This window comes from Chlorocebus sabaeus, chromosome 7 (genome assembly GCF_047675955.1).
Source record: "Chlorocebus sabaeus isolate Y175 chromosome 7, mChlSab1.0.hap1, whole genome shotgun sequence".
NCBI lineage: Eukaryota > Metazoa > Chordata > Mammalia > Primates > Cercopithecidae > Chlorocebus > Chlorocebus sabaeus.
In genome coordinates, this window is record NC_132910.1 from 109,995,538 (window position 1) to 110,014,081 (window position 18,544).

Consider the following 18,544-nt stretch of genomic DNA (forward strand, 5'->3'; position numbering starts at 1 on the left):
CCATTCTTTACATTTTTATTAACTAATCAACAATCTTATTTAATTTGTATGCTATAATTAAGGTAAAGAAATAATGGTTATTATTCAAAGTATACATTCGTACTCAAAATTGTTAAATCCATGTATATCACACTAACATAATATGTATGACATAGTTTGTATAAGAGCATGGCCCTTGTACAACTATGAAACTCCATAATGTTGAAAAGCAACAGATCAATAAAGTGCTACTTGATCAGTGAGCTAGCTTTTTATCTTTGATTTTTCTTGGGTTAGTTGAAGTAGAAACTTGATTATTTCAAGGTCTTTTGTTCTATTTTAAGGCCTTAAGGCTGTTCTTTGATTCTGTCTTGAGGCTTCCAAATTCTTGCTTCTACTGTGTTTCTTAGACTTTGCCGTCCTTCCCAGAAATAGCTTTTAAAAATTTTATTTCTTTCTAATACTTTTCCAAATACACTTTTTTAGTCAGTGTGAATTTGTTTATTCTTGATGGTTAAATGAATGCAAATAGTCTTTTTTGCTTAGATAAAATCAGTTTTAGGCCTTGGGCAGATTGTAACAGGTTGACAGGTAATTTAGTGAAAACAATGTAAGACTTTAATATAAGAGTCAGAATATCAGCTCCTCAGAAATGGGAAGACAGTCTTTTTTTTCTTGAGATGGAGTCTCGCCCTGTTGCCAGGCTGAAGTGCAGTGGCACAATCTCGGCCTACTGCAGTCTCCGCCTCCCGGGTTCAAGCGATTCCCCTGCCTCAGCCTCCTGAGTAGCTGGGAACTACAGGCGTGCATCACCACGCCTGGCTAATTTTTTGTATTTTTAGTAGAGACGGGATTTCACTGTGTTGGCCAGAATGGTCTTGAACTCCTGACCTCAGGTCATCCACCCGCCTTGGCTTCCCAAAGTGGTGGGATTACAGGTGTGAGCCACCATGCCCGGCCAGGAAGACAGTCATTCTGTACTATTTGACGACTTCAAGTAACATACAAATTCATAATATTTAAACTAGAATGGTGAACTTTAGGATTATCCAGAAGGATCTTTTATTACAAATGTTTCATTAGGACATTTTTATTGGCTTTCCTTGAATGCAAATAGAACATTATGATTGGAGCCTGATTGCTTTTCTAAAGAAGGGGTTTGTTAGATTTAGGAATGTACACTTCGTGAACTGGATAGAGGAAACAATTTTGTTTTAGTTTTCTTATTGGTATTGAACTTACGGGACCTATTTTTACATTTCAGTCTTTAAATAGCTTTTAAAATGCTTCTTGGAAATTATTTATCAGAGTATAGATGGATAAAATGAGAGGCCATCAGTTTATTTGAAAGTTGTCTATATGAGGGTGACATTTTAAGTTTCTAATATTGATAAATTTTAAATTGGAATGACTTAAAATTATAAATCATGTCTTAACATACCATAACATTGTTTTAAGGACTAAAATAGTCTAAAATATTTTAGACTTAAAAAGCTTCCTAGTATTTTCTTTTCTTCTTGTTTTTGTTTTTTTTTTTTTTTTTTTTTTTTTTTGAGACAGAGTCTCACTCTGTTGCCAAGGCAGGAGTGCAGTGGTGCATTCTCGCTCACTGCAACCTCCTTCTCCTGGGTTCAAGTGATTCTTCTGCTTTAGCCTCCCGAGTAGCTGGGATTACAGGCATATGCCACCACACCCAGCAAATTTTTGTATTTTCAGTAGAGATGGGGTTTCACCATGTTAGCCAGGCTGGTCTCGAACTCCTAACCTCAAATGGTCTGTGTACCTCGGCTTCCCAAAGTACTGGGATTACAGGCGTGAGCCACCATGCCCGGCCTTAGTACTCTCTTTAAAAGGTTTCTAATTCCTTATCTAGTTATTCTGTGAATTATTGTCATCTACGTCCTTACATAAGATTCAGTTTCTCACACGGTTCTAATTGTTCCTAAGTGTTCTCAGACTACAAAAAGTTTTTTTCTTAATTAAAAGGATTAAAATTTAACCAAGAGAGTATGGTCTGTACACTGAAAAGTACAAAAACAATGTTAAATCACAGAAGACCTAAATAAATGTATAGACATCACATGTTATAGATCAGGAGACTTGAATTTTTAAGATGGCAATACTACTCGAATTGGTCTGCAGATTCAATGCAACCCTACTAAAATCCCAGCTGGCTCATTTGCATATACTGACAAGCTAATCAAAAAAATTAGGATTGAAAATGCAAGGCACCTAAAAGAGCCAGTAAAACCTGTTGTTGAAAGGTAGAACAAGGCTGGAACACTTGACAATTCGCAATTTCAAAACTTAACTACCAAAGCTGCCTACTCCAAACAGCGTGGTAGAGGCATAAGGATAGACAAACCAGTGGAGTAGAATTGAGAGTCCAGAAATTAAACCCTTTTATTTATGGTCAGTTGATTTTTCAATAAGCATACCATTACAGTTCAGTGTGGTAAAGAATAGTCTTTTCAACAGAGGGTTCCAGGACAACTGATACGCACATGTGAAGATAATATTGGACCCCTACTTCACAGTGTATACAAAAATTAAAATGGATCATAGGCCTAAATGTAAGAGCTAAAACCATCCAACTTTTAGAAGAAAATATAGGAGTAAATCATTGGGATCTTGGATTAGGTAATGGTTTCTTAAATACTACTCTAAAAGCTCATGCAACAAAAGAAAATAAATTGAACTTCAAAATTAAAATTGTGTGCTTCAAAGGACACCATCAAGAAAGTAAAAAAGATGGTCCATGGAATGGGAGAACATATTTACAAATTATACATTTGAATAAGGACCTTCTATCCAAGAATGTATAAAGGACTCTTACAATTTAATGATAAAAAGGCAGATAAACCAATTAAAATATGAACGAAGAATTTGAATAGACACTTATCCAATAATTTATATAAATGGACAAAAAAGCACGTGAAAAGATGCTCAACATCCTTAATCATTGGGGAAATGCAAATCAATACTATTACACACTTAGATGATTAAAATAAAAAGAGAGACAATAACAAGTGTTGGTAAGGATATAGAGAGCTTACATACATTGCCTGTGGGATTATAAAATGGTTACAGTGACATGGGAAAGCAGCTTGGCAGGTCATTAAAGAGTCAAACACAGAGTTATAATGTGAATCAGCAGTTTCACTCATAGGTGAAACTATGAGCCAAAAAGAGGGAAGATCGTAAATGTCCATCAGTTGATAAATGGGCAAACAAAATGTAGTATATATCTACAATGAAATAATATTTGGCAATAAAAAGAAAAGTACTGATACATGCTAAAACATGGATGAACCTTGAAAACATTGTGCTAAGTGAAAGAAGCTGTCCCCAAAGATCATATATTCCACTGTGGGATTTCATTTACACGAAATGTCTGGAATAGGCAAACCCATAGAAACAGAATGTAGTTTAGTGGTTGTCAGGAGCTTGGAGTAAGGGTGAATGGAGAATGACTGCTAATGAGTATGGAGTTGTTTTTTTGGGATGGTGAAAATGTTCTAAAATTAGTGATGATGGATTGTACAACGAAACCACTGAATTGTTCACTTTAAAAGGATACGTTTTATAGTATGTGAATTATTAGTAAATAAAGCTGTTAACACTTTGAAAAGGAGAGAATTATTTTACAAATTTCTTAGATTTGTTGTAGATTTTGTCTAAGGTTTCGGAAAGGAGTAAATATCCCTCATATTCTTGATGGTAGAAACTGTGTGTAATCCTAGACTCCTAGATATTATTAGAGTCTTAAAATACTAAATCCTTTCTGGCTTGTCACATGAATATAAACAGGACTTTGAATTTTTACCTCTTCTGAACTTTCATAAATAAATTTGAGTCATTTTTTTTTTTCCTATTTACTGCAATGTGATCTGGAAAAACAAGGCATGTTTTCTTTTTTAAAAGAAAATATTTAACCTTAAATATTTCTATAAGATGTAATTTTGGTAAGAATTGAAAAAAATTGAATTTTTATCAATTTTTAAGTGTAACCAGGCAATAATAAGCAGTCATTTTATATTAACTAAGAAAATAATTTGATTTAACTATGGTATTGACAAATGTACTTTGAAATTAAAACTTTGTACTTGCTATTTTGATGTAAAAGACAGAAACAGGTGATAAAGAATGATTTATGAGGAATTTATTTTTATAAGTTTGTCATTTTATTTTACATTTTAGTAGGTTTTGTGCATATCCCGGAAGCAGTTGTAATGGACAACATTTGTACAATTGAGCTTTTAATAATGTTTATTTTTAATGTCTTAAGAAAACATGTATTTTTAAAAAAGCTATCCATAGTTTAATTCAGTTTGTAGATATAGTGATTTATTTTAGAAACCCCCTTTCCTGACAAGTCTAATAATTTCTATCCTTTTCTTTGACACAGGATCTGGAAATAGTATATTCCTATTTACATGGTATGGAAGCCTTGTCAAACTTGAGGGAGCATCAACTTAGGTATGTCATTTTAATATTAAGTTAATCATAGAATGCTAAAAATTTGAAGCATGTAACAATTGAACATTTTAATTTTTTACTTTTATTCTTGACACAATAATTGTGTATATTTATGGGGTACATTGATATTTTAATATATGTATACAATGTGTTGTGATCAAATGAGGATTATTAGCATGTCCATCACTTCAAACATTTATCATTTCTTTGTGTTAGAGCGTTTGAAATCCACTCTTTGAGCTATTTGAAAATACACCGCAAATTGTTGTTAATGATAGTTACCCTATAGTGCTATAGAACACTGGGACTTATTTCTCCTACCTAGAATGCTAGAATTTTATAGATTACTTACTGTAGTCAACAAGTAGGCTTAAAGAAATCTTATTCGTGAAAACTCTGCTTCGTCTAGCTTCTATACTAAGGAGCTTAAACTTACACTAATAATATATACTTAAACAGTATGTACAGTCAAACTTACACAGCTTAAATTTTACTTTTACAAAGTTGAATTCAATTGTATCCAATAAAAGAATAATATTTTGACATTTCTGTCATAGTAATATTTTTCCATTTCCACCCCAGTGTTTATCTCTGTCTCTCTCTCTTCTTCCTCCTCCCCCTCTTTTCTGTCTTTCTCTCTCCCCATCCCCCTCCATTTCCCTCCCTTCCTCTCTCACCTCTCACCAAATGTAGTAAATGCCACTTGGTGAAAATATCAATAGGGGCAACATTTGCCATCTTGGCAAATTAAAAACCTATTACTTAGCCTTCAGATTTATTAGAAACCAGAACCTTTTAAATTAATCATTTAAAGAATGATTAGGTCCATTATTTTAGTATGTTCTGGATCTTTGTTTGAATATTTTATTGCCTTTCAGAGAAGCACAGTTTATACCCTATTTGTTTTTATGAGATCTGCCCATATAGAAATCTCATTACTTCTGTTGTATAGTAATACAGCAGTTGTATTTATGTTTATCTGGGCTTCATATTAAAGAACAAAAATAATTTTACCTTAAGTGGGATATAAAATAAAGGACCTTAGGAAGATGGATAATATATAAACACCAACTAGGACATAATGGGAAAGTCCTGTTTCTTCCAGGTCTAGCTATTTCTGATGCCAGCAGGTTTTAATTATGAAAGGAATGCTTTTTCCATGTATTTCCCCTTTACTCTTTCAACACTAATTAATTTGTGAGCGTGTCAATTCCATATTTAGTTGTTAATTGAAAAGAATATCAAGAGGATTGAGTACTTCTAAAATTAAATTTTTAATGAAAATAATTTAAATTAAAGTAGATTGTAGATTAAGTGTTTAAAAATTAAGTCAAGTTTTATTAGGAAGGGCAAAACCACTGGGATTTTAGAAGATGGCTCAAATTAGAACAAAAATAATTTTTAAAGTGTGTAACTTACATTTTATGTTTTGTGTTGACAACTTTGCTAAGAAAAAATTGCAGTAACAATTGTTTATTTAATTGCTTGTCTTTAATTCATAAATGCAAATGCAGCTAATTAATATGTAAATACAAAGGTCACATTCCCACTGTGCACATAAAATCACACACACCTAATATTTAGATATATTGATTATATAATGTATTTTATAATATGTGTGATTATAAAATGATTTAGATAATAGGAATTCTGTGCAATTAGAAAAAGGATTTTTTATACCTAGAGAAATTTTCTGGATGACAAATGTATAAATAGGCTGGGCGTGGTGGCTCATGCCTGTAGTCCCAGCTCTTTGGGTGGCCAAGGTGGGTGGATCACTTGAGGTCAGGAGTTCAAGACTAGCCTGGCCAATATGGTGAAACCCCATCTCTACTAAAAATACAAAAATTAGCGGAGTGTGTTGGCAAATGCTTACAATCCCAGCTACTCTGGAAGCTGAGGCAGGAGAGTCGCTTGAACCTGGGAGGTGGAGGTTGCAGTGAGCAGAGATCGCACTACCGCATTCCAGCCTGGGCAGCAGAGTGAGACTCCATCTCAAAAAAAAATAAAATAAAATAAAAAAAGAAAAAAGAAAAAGTATAAAAATACGAATGAAGTTCCATACACCCAGTTTCCAGCCAGTTTCAGACCTGTCAACTTTCTGCAGCTGCAGAAGTAATTTTTGGTTATAAATAATAAGTTCAAGGGTATAGTTGAGTCTATTTACACCTTACAATGTCTATTTTGGAGCCTACACAGATGTGTTTGTTGGCATGAACCTACAGGGTGGGCCTGTAAGATGTTTATCTTAGGCTTGTGTTGAAGTCACATTAATGGAAAACATCAGTTTAAACTAATTTAAGCTCTTTTTTAGAACGAGATCAGGATATCACATACATAATAACAAAAATAGAGGTACAGATAAACCCAACAACTTAGATAAACTGCTTTATAATACTACAATTTCTGGGAAGAACATGTCTCCTTTAGGTAAATTATTTTCCTTTAATTTTATACCCTGGGATTAATAGAGAGCAGTCAGTTAAGACTTCCACATGATACAGTTTTCCAGTTTTAGAAAAAAAGTGCTCATAATCAAGATTTTCAGTCTATTAAGTATTGGGCAGTAGAGCAGCAACATTCGTGTTCTCTTGTGGGGGAGTGGAAGTGGCTTTTATTTATTTGAAAGCTTCAGCTCCCTGTATTGTTACAGAGCAGTTAAAATAGACGTTACTGCGTTGCTGTAAGATCGCACACTTTGTGCAATGTAAAAGTTTTTCAGAGCTTTGCTAAAAAGTGTGTTTCTTCAACATCATTTTAACTGTTTTTCTAGTGTTTTATCCCTTTAGTTTATATAGACAAGAAGCAGCATATTTGCCAGTGGGGAAAAGAATGCTGTAATTGGGAGCAGAGATTAAGGGTAGAGCTGTTTAAAAAAAAATAGTGTAATTGGGGCTACTTAGTTTTGGAAACAAGAGCCTGCTAAAATAGAATATATATTTTCTGCAGCATCATGGATGAGTGTAATTGTTACTATATAGGCACCGTTAGATCATTGAGTAGTAACTGAAGTATGGTTATTATACTCATTAGGAATTCAGGGAAGGTCAGTTTGCTTTTGCTAAAACATTGCCTAACAATGTTTAAAGACAAAAAGCATTTTGGTACTTGATTCCTTCGTTTATGACATGTTCATATAAGATATTTTATCATGACTTTCTGATAGCACTGTTTAAATGTATTTATTTTATAAACAATTATTGATTGATTGTATACTTACTATGTACTCGATATTGATGTAGGCTCTGGAGATACTGCAATGAAGTAAATCAAACCCCTGACATCACGGAACTGAGGTTCCCAGTGGAGCAGAAAAGATGGAGATATGGATCAATGTTACTTTATTTAGTATGCTGGACATGATAAGGATGCGTGCTGGGCTGCTGGCTTTGGAGTCAAAAGGAGGTGATATTAGAGTCGGGACAGCCTGTGAAGATTTCTTCATTGTAGAGGTGCATCAGATGCTCTGTTGTGGGCACAGGCTTGGTGCAGGGGAAGGCAGGGGCCACGATATAGTAAGGTACAGTAAGTAAGTAAAATATAGCATAGTATAGAAGTACAGCAAATAGCATAGGAGTTTGGATTTTCTTTGAGAGGTTGTGGAGATTAAGGGTAGAGCTGTGAGATCATCTGATTTAGTGTTTGGAAATATCTCTCTGGAAAGTTTGTGGGGAATGGACAATAGGTATGTAAAGGTAGAAGTAGAAGTCTGTACTTGTCAAGGTCTTGGTAAGGGATAATGGTGGGATAATGATAGCTCATGCTAGATTTAACAGGGGAGATGGTGAATTTGGTCAGTTGTGGAGGATGCATTTTGGAAACAGGTGATAGCAGAAAGATGTATGTGAAGAAAAGAGAGGAGTCAGGAATGATGACTCTAAGGTTGTTACTATATTAGTCTGTTCTCTGCTATAAGGCCATATCCGAGACTGGATAATTTATAAAGGAAAGAAGTTTAACTGACTCACAGTTCCGCATGGCTGGGGAGGCCTCAGAAAATTTACAATCGTGGCAGAAGGGGAAGCAAACACATCTTTTTTCACAAGGTGGCAGGAGAGAGAAGAATGAGTGCCCAGCGAAGGGGGAAGCCCCTTATAAAACCATCAGATCTTTGAGAACTCACTAACACCAGAACAGGATTGGGGAGACCGCCCCCGTGATTCAGTTATCACCACTGATCCCTCCCATGATGGGGGGATTATGGGAACTGCAATTCAAGATGAGATTTGGGTGGAGATACCATGGCCAAACCATGTCAGGGTACTAACTCTGGGAAAGCAGATTTTGGGGGAGAAATTCATATTCTGTCTTGGACGTTGTAAGCATGAGGTGGCTGTTACATATTCAAGTGGCAACACTGAGTAGGCATTTAGATGAGTGGCTGCCGTGATGAGGGATTAGGTCTGGGGCATTGCTTTGGTAGTCATCAGTGTATAGATTAAAATCATGAACTGGATGAGATTACGTGCGTGTAGAGAAGAGGACTAAGGACAGGACCCTGGAGATGACAACATTTAGAAGTCAGGTAGAGGATAAAGTTGGGTAGCATCCAAAAGAGACAGAAAAAAAATGACTAGTAAGTTAAGCTGGAAAAGCAGAAGACCAAGGACAGGGAGCTGAAAGGAGATAATGCTGTAAGGAAAAAGGAGTAATCAAATCCTGCAGAGTAGTGGAATTGCTCAGGACAGGTAGGATTCCGGTAACAAGGTGTTTGCTGATAATTTTTAGAGCTTTTTCTTTGGAGTTTCGGGGACCAGATGATGGAGGAGTGAGGAAAATGGTGAGAAAATGGAGATAGAATATATAGACAACTCAGGCCGGGCGCAGTGGCTCACGCCTGTAATCCCAGCACTTTGGGAGGCCGAGGTGGGCGGATCACGAGGTCAAAAGATCCAGACCATACTGACCAACATGAGGAAACCCCGTCTCTACTAAAAATACGAAAATTACCTGGGCGTGGTGGCACGCAGCGATAGTCCCAGCTACTTGGGAGGCTGAGGCAGGAGAATCGCTTGAACCCAGGAGGCAGAGGTTGCAGTGAGCCAAGATTGCCCCACAGCACTCCAGCCTGTTGACGAGTGAGACTCCATCTCAAAAAAAAAAAAAGAATATATAGACAACTCTAAAAGATTTTCTGTGATGGGGAAAAAAGCAAAATATAGATAGTAGCTGGAAGGAGATGTGAGGTCAAGAGAGGAGTTCCGCCCACACGATAGGTGATATATTGAGTTATGTTTACATATTAGTGGATGTGATTCAGTAGAGAGGAACATGGAGAAGGAGGTAAGCTTGCAGGAGCACAGGGTCTTACACAGGAGCGCAGGGTCTTCCATGGAAGCAGGAACTAGATTTTGGGCGGAAGTAAAGAGGCCCAGGCAAGAATCCTTCTATTCCAACAGGAAACAAGGCAGAGCCTATTATCTAATTTAAGACCAGATATTTTTAGACTTAACGCTTTTGGCTATCATCTTTTCCTATGAAAAATTGTTATTCAACCCACTGAAGAGGAATGTATGCTTAATAAGATGTATTCAAGACTCACTGCTGCCTCCTGGAGTTAAGTGAGAATCAGCTGCATTGTTTCCAGGAGGGGATTGAAGTTAAAATTCAATCCTCTAAAGTACGGTGGTGGGAATGCGAAGAACAAGGGAAAAAAGTACCCGAGAGAGCTGTTTCTTTGATTTAGCAAACCGAGGAAAGAAAGATGGATGTGGGTTGATTCTAGGGTTTCACAGGTTGGAGAATAGTAGCCCAACTGACCAAAATGGAGGTACTGTTGAAATAAACACTTTTAATAGCCAGCGTTTTCTATTTCTAGTTCCTTCATAAGATGGAATAGTAATTCTCTGATTTGCATTTCTGTATTTTGGGAAAAATGTAATTCACTTAAAATAATAGGATGCTTCTTGAAGATGCTATTCTCAGGGTAATTTTGAATATTTAAAAATTATTCATGTTTTTCATAATTTTTATAGTTTAGTAATTTTTTCAAAAACTCTGGGATGAATCAGCTGAAGTAAGAAATCTTTAAAGTTCTAAAGCCTCCAGTTAGTGGTCATAAAAATATCAAGTTAATTAGAGCCTACTTTTATCTTAAATTCTATACTGTTGAGTAACATTCTTGTTGAGCCGTGAATGATGTTATCACTTTTAAAATCAATAAGTTTTCCTTTTAACTTTTAGGTTCCTTCTCATTTTTTATTTATCTTGGGGAACGTTAATTTGTCCACATGCCATTTACAAAATATAAAATACACACAGTGTTCTCCCCCATAAAATAAACACAGTGAAGTTGACATCGTATTAGATATTTTCTTTTCTAGCATATTTTTACCAGATTTAATGTAATGTAGTTTTGTTAACCTAGGCATTAAAAATATTCATCTTGAGGCTAATAAATGATTGTGACTAACCATATAAAATAATCAACTTTATAGACTATATGTCTCATTTAAGGATTTAAAATACCAGTCTGTTTTTTAGTGACAGATGTTGAACTCATGTTTTTATCTCTTTTACAGGTTAATGTGTGAAACTGTGAGATATGAGAGACACGAAGCAAATGAAGTTTTATACTAGTAGGTGTTTCCTTTTTGTTTGTACGATGTGTCTAATCCAGTGACTAAATTTTCTTAAAGAATCAAAGGAGAATTAGTAACAGCTGGCTAAGTCAGCACTAACTTATTTTTCTTAGTTGAGAAATGGGAAACATTTTATCTGTTTCCTGTCATAAAATAAAAGTTTACAGTTCTTTCCTGATAAGTTCACTTTTATGTCTATATTTGTATCTCTCACATGTGGGTCAAAGATATTATTTCATAGTGTAGAGTATTTTGACATTTTTATTATGAAATAAGAAATAGTATACAGTTTTTCTAACAGAACAAAACATATATTCCCATAGGCACACCAGATGAAATGTGAAGATAGCATAAAGGCCGTATTTTAGTTTATACTTCTTTCAGAAACAGGAAAATAAGCTGCCCCCCTGTCTTTGGGTATAATTTCATCTTTAGATAATATTAATATTCTTTTCAAGATGTGCAGCATATTCCTTCAGAAAAGACAGCCTATTCTTAAAGAATATGTAGTAGATAAATATTCGCATATTAACATAAATTATGATTTAGTAGACATTATTTTGTTTAAATTATGTTTGCCATGACTGTTGTTCTCATGACTGTTTTTCCAAGCATTTATTTAAAAATTAGTACCTTCTAGACTTATAGGGAATATTTATTGAAATAAATAAGTCACACTTCTGCCCTTAAGGAGTTCATTGTCTGTTGAGAGAGGTAGAAATAGAATACAAGGAAAACAACAACAACAGAAACAAACAAAGCAAAGTAGTTGTGAGAATGTAGCTATGTTCCAAGGGTGGAAGAAGTGCAAGGGAGCGCGTGAAGGAAATGAGGAGAGCCTCAGCGTAGCGGTTGTGGAACCAGATCTCAAAGGTGTGTCCAGGAGGCTGCAGAGACTTCTTAGGCAGAAGGAACAGTATGTGCCAGGATGCAGAGAGGTGAAGGGGCCCGGCCTGATGTTTTGAACATCATGGCAAGTTTAGTGTGACTGGCCTGTGGCGTGGGTCGGGGTGGTAGGTCAAGAGAAGACGCAGTCTGCAGTCATACTTGGTGAAGAACGTGTTGTTCAGAAAACAATCTGGATTCTTCAGGATACTTTTTTCCCTCCTAAATAACATATTATGGAAAATTACAGACACAATATTTGACACAGGGGTATCACAGACCCACAAATACTCATTGTCCAACATGGCGAACCCATGGCCAATTGTGTTTCATTTCTGACTCTCCCCTCCCAGCTCCAACTGGATGATTTTGAAGTAAATTCCATAATTATTATGATATGTATCTCTAAAGGATAGTGACTTTAAAAAACCTTAAACACAAGATTATCAAGTCTTTAAAAATAACACTTTAATATCATGAAAATATTCAAAGTTTTTGTCTCAAATTTTTTTTTTACAGCTTATTTGTTTGAATCTAAATCTAAAGTTTATTCATTGTGATTGTTGATTTTCTTTAAGCCTCTTTTAATAGTAGCTTGGAGGCTGATTTTCAGGCAGCAAAAGGATGTGATCACATGTCTCCCAACCCTACCTGTCTACCTGTTCCCTCAAAGATAATACCTGTGGTTGTATGAAAATACGAAGGGTGAGTTAGATAGATTGAGTGTCTGGACAAAGAGGTCAGTAAGGAGACAGTTACAGCCATCTGAGGTGGTTAAGTACTTGAACTGAGGCAAAGACTGAGGGAATGGAGCAGTCAGGGATGATGGATTTTAGAAGATGACACAGGTAGGTAGAATCTAGGATGATTCTGAGGTTGCAACATATGAAACTATGACACCTAGGACCTGTTCAGCAGATAATAATAAATATCCATCTGGAACCTACACCAAATATAGAGTCATAAATAATCAAGACGTATTTGATAATGAGAAAATTAACAAGAAGCAAGTGCTCTTAACAATTCTTCCAGAAGAAATGAAGATGTGAATAAAGTATTATTTTGGGAGCAATAAAAAGTTATCAGTGGAATGGATATAAAATAACAGGGATAGAGATATTTGAATTCTATTATTGGCATTTATCAAAGCAGTCTAGTGGCAGTAAGCATCAGCTTTCTAATATTTTGTCTTCCTCTGAAATACAGTTTGGATACTATCGATGATGATGAAGTGATAGCTGACATTTCACAAGCACTTCCTATGTCCCGTGTCCCCTGATATGTGGTTTATATGCATTCATTTACTTACTCTTCATGGGTATCTTGTGAGGTACTTGTTATCATTATCCCAGCTTTACACATGGACAAACTGAGGCTTTGAGACGATAAAGAACTTACGCAAGCTCCCACTGCCTAACGTGGGACAAAGATTTGAGCCCAGACATTGTGATTCTGCAGCCATAGCTCTTTTTCTGGCTTGTTTCATGCCTTGTCACCATAAAATAATGCTTATGTACATGGTGGGGCAAACACACACTCTCCCTGCCCCAACCTGTTCTCCTAAAGTGGCAACTGAAACCCACCAGCAGCTACGTTATGACTGCCTAACAATTATTATTGCTTACTTGTTTAAATCAAAGGCAGATTACAGTGTCTTCAAACCTACCTTTTTTTTCTTTTTTTTTTTTTTTTGAGTAGATTTAGAGGTTTAGACAGTGCATGTGAGCTATGCTGATAATGCAAAGCCATATTTTAGGTAGCCTTAAATTTGAATGCATTCCACTTTGTAGAGTTGATTGTGGAACCTGCCCACATTTGACTAGTTAGAAGTAGGTGACAGTGTTAGTAAGTGGTGAAAAGTCTTTGGATATTCAACAAATCATGATTTCATAAGACCCAAAATTCAGAGACTAATTGTAGATTCACATAATCAGATTTCTAGCGTTTGACCAATCTTCTGATGAAATGTAATTGAATTGTTTTCTTCCATGATCCTTAAACAGAGATGCTTCAGCTCTTACCAATTTGTGTGAGTTCGGTTTTGAAAATTAAAAAATTATTGTATTTGTGTTATATATAAATCTGCGATAAACTTAATAATAGTACTCCTCTTTTTTGGACCTGTTGTTATTACGTTGTGGGGAAATGACTTGTTCGTTCTTGTTCTTCCTTGAGCTTGAAGAACACAGTGTAGTCAGAAATATCAAAGGCTTTCAGGCTTTGGTTTTATGACCAAGAGATGAGTAGAGTAGTCATTTTCCTTAATATGTTTATGTGCTGGTGCCTGCTAAGTCTATGGTTTGAATAATTTCGCCAGGTAAATATAATACTCTTTTGATCCACCCCTTTACCTCGTTTTTCTCACCTATAATGTGGAACCGATAATAAAAGTTCCTACCCATCAGGATTGGCATGAGGATGAGATGCAGTAATCTGTACCGACTGTTTAGAGCAGCATGTTCAGAATAAGTGCACAAACACGTTAGTGCCAGCATCATTGTCATTCTCATCAGTGTTTGATAATTTACATGTTGGTCTTCCAGTTTTTTATCGCTTTAAATGTTTGTCAGGAAGGAATTATAGTAGTGATACTTTAGCTCTGATGGTGTTACTGTTTTAACATGAACCACCAAGATGACAAAAACGCCATTTTAAATTGTATTGAGTTGGGGGGGAACATTGTGATTCTGATAAGTTTGCATTTTTAAAATTTAGAGTTGCCCATTTAGAGTCAAATTTTATTTGTTTGCATTAGAAAGTTAGAGAAAATTAGCTCAACTTTACAGAATGGAAAAGCCTATCAGGTAATTTCTACCTTCCTTTCCTTTATTATCTACCCTATTAGGTATTGTGCTGTTTTACGGGAATACTGAGGTGGATAATATAAATTCCTCACCGGAAGGACCTTAACTTGTATTTGTTTTTATTTAAGAATTTAATCTTAAATGAGAAACATATATGTAAAAACACTGGAGAGTAACAGTTGCAGCATATTGCCAATAAGAAGTTGGGAATTTGTTCTCTGGAAAAATTATTCGAATCTAGGACTGTCTCATAGTACAGTATGGAAACTGATCTGTTTTAGTTTTTTCTTAAGGCCAGCCATCTTCACAGATAGTGAAGTGAAACGGAAATACTGTTTAATATATAATTACATTTAACGTGCTCAAAACCTTGGATCAGAAATTCAACCACTGCAAAAGTTTAAGTGTCCACACACACACGCCCACATGATAAATAAGTGTAACTATGCACCTCATTGCCTATTTGCCACATACATCTGACTGAATGCTTTGGTTTCCAAAGGAGTTTTCATAGCACTTTGTAAGGGGGTTATCTCGCTCTATTCCAGGAGAGGAAATTGTTCTCCATAAAAGAGCTGCATTGAGACCTATTGGGTCTTTTAAAGCATTTTCATTTAAATCTGTAAATGTGCAATTTAGAACTGCAGGCCTCCGCTGAGCTCTTGTTGCTTTTAGCAGTCTTTGCGGTTGTTGACTTGGCTTTCTGTTTTCACAGCAGCTATTCTCACTGCTCTGTGAGGGTGCTCATCTGTCTCTGTCCCCTTTCTGCTCTCCCACACCTCCTCCAGCGAACTCTGCCTCAGGTTTGCTTTCTGGTCTCAAGTACCCTAATTTATCTGTATCTGCATTTACCTCTTGTCCCACTCCTGTCTCTAGGAGGAAGGGATGTCTTTTTGCCTGTATGATGGAGTTATTTCTCTTCTCGTTTGTATCTTCAGCCTCTTCTTCCTGCCCCATTTCTGAGACCGTAAGCCTGACCCTAAGTGTGCTATGATGCCTTCCATCCTAAAGTTTCTCCTTTGCCTCTCTTACTCATATCCAATTATTACACTATTTTTTTTCCTTCCTGATGTGACCAAGATTTTATTTTATTTTACATCACAGTAAATTGTTTTAAAATTATTACAAAAGCACTAATCTACTACTTAGATCATTTTTATAGCCCCCCACCCCTACCCCAGGTAGCAAAATACTGCAGATCTTCTTTCTTTATTATTATTATTTTTTTCTTGAGACAGAGTCTAGCTCTGTTCCCCAGGCTGGAGTGCAGTGGCACTATCTCGGCTCACTGCAACCTCCACCTCACTGGTTTAAGCCATTCTCGTGCCTCTGCCTCCCGAGTAGCTGGAATTACAGGCATGTGCCACCACGCCTGGCTAATTTTTGTAGTTTTAGTAGAGCTGGGGTTTCGCCGTATTGGCCAGACTGATCTCAAACTCCTGACCTCAAGTGATCCACCCACCTTGGCCTCCGAAAGTGCTGGGATTACAGGCGTGAGCCACAGCGCCTGGCCTCTTCTGTTTTTACCCAGCAAGATGTAACCACCATTTTGAGTATTTTTCTGTCCTAATTTTATTATGCTTATATGTGTACATAAAGAAAATAGTGGCTGGATGTGGTGGCTCGCACCTCTAATCCCAGCACTTTGGGAGGCTGAGGCGGGCGGATCACTTGAGGCCGAGAGTTCGAGACAAGCCTGGGCAACATGGTGAAACTCCATCTCTACTAAAAATACAAAAATTAGCCTGGCTTGGTGGCATGAGCCTGTAATCCCAGCTACTTGGGAGGCTGAGCCACGAGAATTGCTTGAGCCCCAGCAGCAGGGTTTGCAGTGAGCTGAGATCACGCCTGGGCAACTGAGACCCTGTCCCCCCGCCACCGTCCCCCCAAAAAAGTGAAACCAAAGGTTTTAATGTATTTGAAAAAAATGGCATCTTTAAAGACTTAGCCTTTGCATGGAATTGTAGGACACAGGTGCTCAACCACCTCGCCTGTATGTAAGTATGAGAATTCAAGCACACGCACACCCATGCCCACACAGATACTTAAGAAAGACTGTTTCATCATATACATATGGAGATCCTTTAAGGCTTCTTGACAATGATATTTTTATATTACTATTTTAACATGAAAATGTTTTATTTTTATGTTGAACAGAAGAGTATTTAAATAAAAACATTGTTAAAAATACAATTAATCTGTAATCTTCACGAGGGTAGGGACTATGTTTATGTTTCAGGTTTGCCTTCTCATGCCTGCAATGGAAATTTGCATGTGGTCTGTTCCTGATGGTTTTTTTTTTTTTTTTTTTCAATTCTCTATTCAAAAGAAGGAACTCCTTTGATCTGTAGATAAAGACCTTCATTATGGTCTAACTTCCTAATAAAATGGCTGGTTACACATCGTCAGGTGTTGGATTCTTTGTGTCAATGTTCTATGAAACTGCTTAATGAATAAAAGCTGTTGAGGGTAAGGTATAGGAGGAAAATACAGCTTGCTTTTTATATCCTTTCTGATGTGAGGGTTAGTGGTGCTGTCAAGTGTTTTGCAGTGTTGTTGCGGTTTCTTGCTGTAGGGACTCCTATAGTGAAGTTAGGCAGATTTAGCCTTGAATTTGACTCTGTCTCTGGGTGTGTATAAGTTACCTTTAATTTTTCTAGACCCAGGTGACGCTAGGTGAGGAACAGTTTTCTTGTGAAGATGAAATTGCAGCATATGAATCTAAAAGACACATTTGCAAATTAATTTCGTAACCCAGTAGTCGTTTCCAAAAGAGTCAAATTTTCAGATTCTTTTAAATGTGATAAATTGTTCCTTGAGCCCTTGGATCTATTTTTTTACCCTCAGTATAGCTGACTCATCGATTTGATGTATTGTAATCTCTCTCTATATATATCTATATCTATATATAGTTTGTATTGGTGTTTTTCCTTTCATTTATCGTTTATTGAATAGCTTTATAACTCCCAGTGTTTCATTCCTTCCTTTCATTTTAAAAATGAATTTCATAAATTTAAGATTGTGCCAGGCACAGTGACTCATGCCTGTAATCTCAGCACCTTGGGATGCTGAGGTGGGTGGATCACTTGAGCCCAAGAGTTCAAGACCAGCCTGGGCAAAATGGCACGACCCCATCTCTAAAAAAAATACAAAACTTAGCCAGTGCTGGGACTCCAGTGCACCCCTGTGATCCCAGTGCTACTCGGGAGGATGAGGTGGGAAGGTCGCTTGAGCCTGGGAGGTGGAGGTTGCAGTGAGCCAAGAGTGTACCACTGCACTCCAGCCTGGGCGACAGTGAGACCCTGTCTCAAAAACAATAATAAAAATAATAAATAATGAAAAAAAATGATGATATTAATGAGCCTATAGAATATCTGGCTTTATTGGTTCTTTGGTAGTTTACATTGCTAGTTAAAAAAAAAAAAAAGGATGTCTGCTGTCTCCCCTGTATTTTCAGTATAAAGATGAAATATCTTTAATATTTTCATCAGTTTTCAGAGTTCTTATTGATCTTACTGACTTTTCCTGTTTGTTGGTTGCAATTCCTTGTGAATGAATTGCTGTTGATTGGAAAATAAGGATTTTTTTTTTGTAAAATCTTAAAATAGTGTTTTCTTTCTTCAGAGCTTTTAATTATAAATGAAGTAATTTCTTCACAATTTAGAACTTTTAAGAAATAGAATAAAAGTTACCCTCAACTTTAAAAATGTCATTTGTTTTCTTATTGTGGGAATTTATAATTGATATATTTACATATAGCTCATTTTATAATAAAGTATCAGTATTCCAACAGTGGAAAATGGAAATACCAAAGCC

The 18,544-nt window shown here is 36.3% G+C and overlaps 1 protein-coding gene across 7 annotated transcripts in view; it reads left to right on the plus strand.

Moving 5' to 3' along the window:
• Positions 1-18,544, plus strand: part of RAPGEF2 (Rap guanine nucleotide exchange factor 2) — a 258,238-nt gene that overhangs the window by 80,589 nt on the left and 159,105 nt on the right. For all 7 annotated transcript variants that reach the window (XM_037993381.2, XM_037993390.2, XM_037993368.2 and 4 more), the window contains exons 2-3: positions 4,388-4,458; positions 10,980-11,036. In XM_037993381.2, coding sequence (XP_037849309.1) covers positions 4,388-4,458; positions 10,980-11,036 — 128 coding nt within the window. The remainder of the gene's footprint in view (positions 1-4,387; positions 4,459-10,979; positions 11,037-18,544) is intronic.